General features: G+C 41.3%; 1 protein-coding gene across 1 annotated transcript in view; it reads left to right on the top strand.

The window, feature by feature from the left end:
- Positions 1-8,221, top strand: part of LOC101772013 (formin-like protein 12) — a 13,988-nt gene extending 5,767 nt beyond the window's left edge. The window contains exons 5-19 of the mRNA XM_022825311.1: positions 6-1,693; positions 1,900-2,023; positions 2,741-2,812; positions 3,722-3,820; positions 3,938-3,979; positions 4,126-4,206; positions 4,292-4,342; positions 4,431-4,512; positions 5,744-5,838; positions 6,230-6,301; positions 6,379-6,495; positions 6,634-6,702; positions 6,788-6,854; positions 7,505-7,834; positions 7,922-8,221. Of these exons, the coding sequence (XP_022681046.1) occupies positions 6-1,693; positions 1,900-2,023; positions 2,741-2,812; positions 3,722-3,820; positions 3,938-3,979; positions 4,126-4,206; positions 4,292-4,342; positions 4,431-4,512; positions 5,744-5,838; positions 6,230-6,301; positions 6,379-6,495; positions 6,634-6,702; positions 6,788-6,854; positions 7,505-7,695 (2,850 nt within the window). The 3' untranslated portion in view covers positions 7,696-7,834; positions 7,922-8,221. The remainder of the gene's footprint in view (positions 1-5; positions 1,694-1,899; positions 2,024-2,740; positions 2,813-3,721; positions 3,821-3,937; positions 3,980-4,125; positions 4,207-4,291; positions 4,343-4,430; positions 4,513-5,743; positions 5,839-6,229; positions 6,302-6,378; positions 6,496-6,633; positions 6,703-6,787; positions 6,855-7,504; positions 7,835-7,921) is intronic.
- Positions 8,222-8,478: the final 257 nt, after the last annotated feature.

The following is an 8,478-nucleotide window of genomic DNA, read 5'->3' as shown; positions in this document are numbered from 1 at the left end:
GTCCTTTGACTCCACAATCATGTACAAGGCATGTTATACCTCCACCTCCACCTCCACCACCACCACCACCTTTACCTTTACGTCATACTGCACCTCCATCCCCGTGCTCATACCAACCTCATTTCCAGAAAGATGTGGCAATCCCACCTTTTCCCCTCATAGAGGATGATGTGATAGTTTCATCTCCACCTTCAACAAGGGTTGATAAAATTCCACTGCCACCACCACTTCCAAGAGGGAGTGAAATTTTGTTGCCACCTCCTATTGAGGGTATACAATCACCACGGAAAACTCCTCTTGTTGAAGTTATTAAACAAATTCCACCTCCACCTCCTCTCCCTAAAGGACAAAGAGGATCTCCATTGTCTACTCTTTGTGGAGAAATTATGAACATCCCACCACCTCCACCTCCCGGAGGACATGGGGAAGCTTCACTAGCAATTCATTCCAAAGAATTAGGGGGCATTCCACCTCCACGACCACTTACTGAAGGGATAGGAGGAATCCTATTGCCCATCGGACTTCAAAGTGGAGCTTTGTCATCGCTTCAACCTACCGAAAGATTGGAAGGTCCTTCACGATCCCCGCCTCCACCACCGCCACCATCTTCCAATGGATATATAGGGGATTCACCACCGCCACCACCTTCAAGAACATGTGGAGAGGCTTTGCTGCCACTGCCACCTCAGACAAAATGTGGAGGGGCTCCACAACCACCACCACCTCCTAAAGGATATGCAGGGGCTCCACCACCGCCACCTCTTGAAGGATATGCAAGGGATCCACCACCGCCTTCCGGAGGATATGTAGGTGCTCCACCGCCGCCGCCGCCACCACCACCACCACCACCACCACCTTCCAGAGCATATATAGGCGCTTTACCACCACCACCATCACCTCCCAAAGCATATGTAGGGGCTCCACCACCACCACCTCCTCCTCCTCCTGGAGGATATGCAGGAGCTTCTCCTCCTCCTCCACCTCCTAGTGGATATTCAGGTGCTCCTCCACCGGCACCACCGCCTCCCGATGGGTATGTAGGAGCTCCATCGCCACCGCCACCTCCTAGAGGAGATGCAGGGGCGCCACCGCCGCCGCCGCCACCTCCCGGAGGATATCCAGGGGCTCCGCCACCGCCGCCACCTCCCGAAGGATATGTAGGGGCTCCGCCACCGCCGCCACCTCCCGGAGGATATGTAGGGGCTCCGTCACCACCGCCACCTCCTGGAGGATATGTAGGGGCTCCACCGCCACCACCCCTACCTGGAGGAATTGGAGGAGTTCCTCCTCCACCACCACCCATTGGAGGAATAGGCGGAACTCCACTGTCTCCACCACCTGCTGGATTTCGAGGTGGAGCGCCCCCTCCTCCTCCTCCTCCTGGAGGACACGGAGGCCCGCCGCCACCGCCTCCTAGAGGACATGGAGGAGTAGGTGGGCCCCCTCCTCCTCCTGGTGCACCTGCCCCTCCAATGCCACCTGGAGTGCCTGGTGGCCCCCCTCCACCTCCAGGTGGAAGAGGTATGCCTGCTCCACCTGGTGGAAGAGGACATGGCCTTGCTCGGTCATTAGGCCCAACCTTACAAAGCGCAGTACGAAAGTCATCTCTAAAACCACTACACTGGGTCAAAGTAACTAGGGCAATGCAAGGAAGTTTGTGGGCAGAGCTACAAAAGCAAGTGGATGCTAATAGGTACTATCAACTGACCAATCATTTGCTTGCCAAAAGATATAGTTTCTCCACTTTTTCTCTATATTATAATGGAAATTGCTCTGATGATAAATCTCATACAAATTTAATTCAAAGCCCACATTTTTTACTGATTGTAGATTCTAGTAGCATTCAATGTATATTTCTCACCTTATTATTATGTTAAACTGGCAACATGATTGATGCAGCCGTGCTGAATTTGATGTAAATGAATTGGAGTCTCTGTTTACCATTGCTCCAAAGACAAAAGCTGGCTCAAAATCAGAAGGACGTGGAAAATCTCTTGGATCTAAACCGGATAAAGTTCAACTGGTAAATTACTCAAAAATTAAGCATTCTAGACATGAAAACAATGACCAATCTTGAGTTTCATGTATTTCCTCTTTGTTAGTTAGTAGTTGCATGGAAGTTTATTTTCCTTATATGAGATGGGTCCGTACAGCATAGGAAGAATGCCATTTACTCTTCAGTCTGATAGTATGTTAATTACATTTGTAGCCAACCAGAACTACATGATGTACGTTGTCACATAATACATGTAAGGTTGTACTCAGCCCCTGAACTGAAGTAAGACCACCTCCCTGAGTTTCCCTTCGAGACCTGAGTCATAGAAATGGAACGAACATGCAAAAATGAAAGAGCCTTTTTCATGAACTAACCTGTTTTTTTGTTCATTTGGTGTAAATGAGTCACTCAGAAATATTGGAGTAGCCATGTCAATTATGATTAGTGGATATTTTGTTCTGTTTAATCTTCTAAGCTCAGGGGCTTAATATGTATGAAAAGTCTAATCTCCTAGCCATGAAATTGGGAGAGGAAAACATGTGGTGTTTCTGTATTTGCAGTCCATTTCAATACTTTAGCTCAAAATATACTTTGTTGGCATTAACATGCTGGCACTAAAGTTGATCTTTTTTTTTCTTTCTGGCAATAGAAATGCTTTACTTACTTTGAGTAAAAAAGAAATCATTTACTTGTGTTATTATTCTTTCGTCTAAAAATCTGTTGGTGTCTTTGAAAATCCCACAGATCGATCTAAGACGGGCCAATAACACAGAGATCATGTTGACAAAAATCAAAATGCCACTCTCTGAGATGATGGTATGTATCTTTTGACTAGCTATGTGCTTTTGCATTTCTTGAACAACAAGGAGTGTGTCACAAATTGAAGGGAAAGCACATTGATTGTTCACAGTTTTTGAAGCATTAAATTACATGCTATCAGTGGAGGGTCAATTCCATCAATTGCATTAGTTCCTTGTGAATAGTGTGGCAGCTTCCTGTGAACGTTCACCATGGGCAATTGTTTCCCTTTCGATATAAATATAAGCATGAAACCTGGTTGTCATAGAAGATCCATTGTAGTTTTTAAACAGTTCTATAGAAGTGAAAGCATCAAATAAATTCTAGGGAATTTTTTGTTTGTATCACTAATATCTTCATTGACAAATGACAAGTGGATCAAGTAGAAAAAAATGACAGTATGTTTAGTGGCAAGAAAGGGTGTTCCTACCTGTACTTCTACAATTGTTGGATTGGTTCTCCAGCTCAGATATGTTGATAAAGTAACTGCATTTACTGATGTAGACTTGTAGCTGCATTTGTTTCCCAAATTGATCTGCATATCCTCCTTGGACTGAAAATGCATTTTTGTATATGATAGAGCAAGCATATGGCAGGTCATCACAATTACTACTTCGACCAAATTCTTTCACAATTTTAATATACACGATTTTAAATCTAGCAAAATTGTTCTGAAGTTATCAGCATATTTTGGTTCAGAATAGTATTCTTGAAAAAATATTTAGGTCCAGAATCACCTGTTTTTTTATGAGCTTTACTCACATCGCAATTAAAGCTGCTTCACTGATGGGAATCATCTCCCTCATTTTTTTATTGGAAATTTAAACAACAATTAATCCCAAATTAATGACTAATAGTCAAGTAAGGTTTCAAGTGCATGTATTAACTGTAATGTATCTATATGTTTACTTTCTCTACTTATAACAGAGTGCTGCTCTAGCTTTGGATGATTCTGTTTTGGACGCTGATCAAATTGAAAATCTCATAAAATTTTGCCCAACAAAAGAGGAGATGGAGCTTCTAAAGGTTGTTTTTGAATTAGCACTTAAACTTTCCATGTGTCCCTCATTATCTTGAATTATTTTCTTTCGTGATTTTATTTCCAAAATAAGGTCAATTACTTTGCATATTTTTGTCCACCAGAACTACAGCGGGGACAAGGAAGTTCTTGGAAAGTGTGAGCACGTAAGAATCCGTATTATGCTTTATAGATATATTCCAATGTGATTAAACATGTTTAACTAGGTTAAGGATACAGTTGCATAATTTTTAAAAATCATAAGCTGCTTGTTCTCCTTCAATTTACCTTGCTGCCTTTTTCCCCTGTGCAGTTCTTTCTAGAGTTAATGAAGGTGCCAAGGGTTGAATCTAAGCTTAGGATATTCGCTTTCAAGATTCAGTTTCAGTCACAGGTCATACACTGGTAACTTTTTGGGATTTCGGAGTATTGAGTTGTTCATGGCTTTTCACAATCCAACTTTCTTCTTTTCCTCTTAGATTAGGGATGTTAGGAAGAATTTGCAGACTGTGTCATCCGCTTGTGAGGAGGTAAGCATTCTAATAACTCCTGAATTCTTACTTTTACATTTGGTATCCATGTCATCATGAGAGAACTCATCTCTGATATGCCAATCAGCTCAGAAGCTCTGAGAAGTTGAAGGTTATCATGAAGAATATTCTGTTAATTGGGAATACATTAAATCAAGGCACTCCGAGAGGTAATGGACTTTGGGTAGTTGATGTTGTTAATATCTTTGAAATTAATTTTCCGCACGTCTGTTTAGATGAAAAGCATCATCAAGGTTTCTGTGGGATAATTTCAAGTCACCCTGTTGTACAGTATTATCAATCCATTGTACAGTATTATCAGTTCTTACATGAAGGAGATTACCCACACTAGTACTAAACAAACCACAAAACACTGAAACTACCCAGGATAACACCGGGAGGTCCCTTGCTCCTGTAGCACACCACAAGGACCCTTCATTCATAACTGCCTGGACCAACGTATTGAAGCCCTTGCAGATCCCTTTCTCTAGAGTTTAAGTAACCACACCACCATATAGAGGAGTCTTGTTGTGGCATTACAGCCTGGAGATTTACTTTCTGGAGGACGGAAAACCAAACTTCTTGGGACACCCACATGAAATGAGGAGATGATGCATAGTTTTTTGTCTGATTGATCACACAAGGGGCACTATGTCAGGTGAGGCAACCCTCTTTTCATCAATCTATCTGCCATCCAGCATTAATTCAAGAGGGCCAGCTACAAGAATACCTTGAATCACAGCAGTGCCCAGCACTTCTAAAGACTTTTCCATGGTGTAAGTACCTGATGTAGACGACCACCGTAGATGCTTGTCTTGTATGCCATATTATCCCAGCTGCCAAACATCCAGCATCTCCCAAAGCTCTTAAGTGCCCAACCAATGTGGCTGTTGACAGCACCCCTCTTCTATCAGATACCCACTGTCGTCGATCAGGCAATGCTTCTTTTACCATTCCATTGTTTAGAATTCTCTTAGGCACTGAAGAAACAAGATTTGGTGCTAGCTCCATGATAGTCCCTCCATGCAGCCAGCAATCCTTCCAGAATTTAGTAGACACACCGTTGCCCACCATCGTAAAAATTGCCATGGCAAACCTTGCTTTCACATTCGGATGCACCTGTATAACTGTATTTGCAAACCACCCCATGGTCAATTCGGATCAGCAACAATAACCAGCGCATCCAAAGGGCCCAGCCTAGTGTTTGAAAGACTGATACCAATAAAATAAGTTCTTCTGTAGATGGAATGATGGCAAACTAATTGGGGCCTAGATCATGTGTTAATAACAACTTATTTTATCTTCAGGCTCTGTTGGACGTTGGTCACTAAGTAGTTTAATTTACCAATACCTTATATTATCTTTATTGAAGAAAGTAATATTCTTGCTATTTCATTGCAGGCCAGGCTGTTGGTTTTCGCTTGGATAGCCTCCTAAAACTTATAGAGACCCGTGCCACTAACAGTAGAATGACATTAATGCACTTTCTATGTAAGGTATGGAGATAACTACCATCCAAAATTTGAACAATAAAAAATTAGTATGTGCTTAGACAATAATGTTCGTACAGACTTTTGATAATTTTCTATATATGCATGTGTTGGGAACTGGGTGCCCATACCACCCAAGTTCAAGTTGGGCCGAATTTAGGTGCCTATTTTATTCTTAATAGTTGATATAAAGCTACCTAGTTCCTCCAAGATTGGTCTAGTTTTTGTTTTTATCTTTTCTATGTATACAAACAATATTAGGTTAGATAAGGGTAGCACCGGATATGCTCCCATTATGATGAGAACATAAATGAGAGCATATCCTGTCAATTCACTTCTTATTTTGCATCGGTACAGTTTTCTTCAGAACTTAATGACTGGTTTAAATGTACTTCAGTCCCTTGCAGAGAAGTCACCAGAAGTAATGGATTTTCATGAAGATCTTGTCAGCTTGGAAGCTGCTTCAAAGGTAATTTACTTCTCTGACTAGTATGGATAATCTATATTGATAAAATTTATTAAGTATTCTGGAATTGCTGTAAACAGTTGCAACTGAAAGCATTGGCGGAAGAGCAGCAGGCAGTCGTAAAAGGCCTGGAGAAAGTTGAACTGGAACTAACTGCTTCGGAAAGTGATGGGCCGGTTTCTGATGTTTTCCGTAAGGTATATTTTCGCAACCTTTTGTGTTGTTTGCAGTTTTTTCGTATTTCATAGTTTTGGTTGTGTCATTGAGCATAGTTTTTATGTTCCCTTGCACATTTGAGACTTTATTTATTTATTCATTTGTTCGATGCCATGTAGACTTTAAAGGAGTTCATTGATCATTCTAGTGCTGATGTACGCTCTCTATCAGCTTTCTATTCTGAAGTAGTAAGTCATTTATCATCCTTCTTGCTTCCATTATAAACACTGTAAGCATTATAGCTGCTCCTTATTAACTTACCAGTACTTACAGGGTAAAAGCGCAGATGCACTTGCCCTTTATTTTGGAGAAGACCCTGCAAAATTCCCTTTTGAGCAAGGTAATATGCATGCCAATTCATACATGGAAATGGTTTACTGGAGGTGCTAAATCATATTTTCTTTAGTCCATTTTACCATTATGCTGGTAAAGCTGTGATCCAGATATCACGTTTTTAAATTGACACATCTGGATTCCAGTATGAGGAACTAGAGCTTACAGCTTTGTTTAGGCTTTCCTTAAAGCAGTGTTAGTAGCCTGCACCTGCTTTCAGTTGTTTTATGCATCAACTAGATTGACACTTGAACTGAAGTCAGTATTCTGGAAATTGCTTGAGATTCGTTGGTAGTGCCCTAGCCAGCAGAAGCGTGACATTGAATCCCACTGTGGTGATTCTAACTTATTCCCAGTTAGCGGTTGGAACTTGGAACAACGACTTACATAAGCCTATTGAAGCCTCATCTTCATTAGATCTGCAGTAGTTTTTTTCCCTTGGCCATTTTTCTTCGTCAAATTCTCTATTTTAGACAGTAGATATGAAATGGAAATAGATCTCTGAACTACATCAGTTCCTTTTGCATGATTTTATACTTGATTTAGTGTTTGATCCATTCTTTATTTTTCTTTTTTTACAAATGTGTTAGAAGCATTTCGTAGTATTACATTTATATCTCTTGTATCTTATTCCTAACAGATCTTGAAACACTGCAGTTGCTACAACTCTTCTGACCTTCGTGGGGTTGTTTCGGAAAGCTACTGATGAAAACCTTAAGCAGATTGAGGCTGAGAAGAAGAAAGCCCAGAAAGAGGCCGAAAAAGAAGCAAACCAGGACAAAACTCCTGTAAAATCAAAAAATGGGAATGGGGACAAATCACCAAGATCACCATCATCCTTCAAGTGATATGCGACAAAAGTTTTATGCTCAGCTTTTCTTCCTTGGGAAATGCCACCTCCTCTGGCCCGCACAGGTTTTCGCACAAGCATCAGTGGTTACCGAAACACATGAATTCCTTGTGGACAACTTACGCTTACAAGACAAGGTAACAGAGTTATTTACATCAGTGTCCTGTTCTAACAGGTGAATCAGTATCACTCTAACATATAGTCATTGCTTTTGTTTTGTACAGATACTTTTCGGCTGAACATCCATACCTGATAGCTCACGACACTGTACAAAGCTAACCCCACACCAAATTAGGTTCTCCTGTACAGATTTCATACTAGAATTTTCTTTTCCTTCTATTTATACTAGCAGCAGGAGTAGGTCAGTGCTTGTAAACTAGGAAATAGGAGCGTAAATAGTTATCAGGTCAGAAGCAATAGAAAAGGATTAGTGTTACCACAGGCAGAATCCTAACCAGCTAACGATGAGTGTATAGCCATGTTCTTGACTTCTTGACAGATTATAGAGCAAAGTGTTTTGTGATGGTCCCCCTGTCTTGAGCGTCTTGAGATCGACTAAGGATTGCATTGTCTTGTGTTATGCTGCATACGACACTGTAATCTCTGTCATAAAAGATAGAGAACAGTGCGACTTTGACTGCAATGCTGTAAGCCTGTAACTCTCTACATGAGGGCCATCTCAGCATCTGACGATTTATTTCTGTTCGAAATCAGAAATGAAAAAAAAAATGTAACTGTGACTGATACGTGTGGTCCACCAGAGGGCAGGATCATGTCTTAT

The sequence above is a fragment of the Setaria italica genome, chromosome III (genome assembly GCF_000263155.2).
Source record: "Setaria italica strain Yugu1 chromosome III, Setaria_italica_v2.0, whole genome shotgun sequence".
NCBI lineage: Eukaryota > Viridiplantae > Streptophyta > Magnoliopsida > Poales > Poaceae > Setaria > Setaria italica.
Note: the sequence above shows the minus strand (reverse complement) of the source record. Positions and strands in the feature narration are given on the sequence as shown.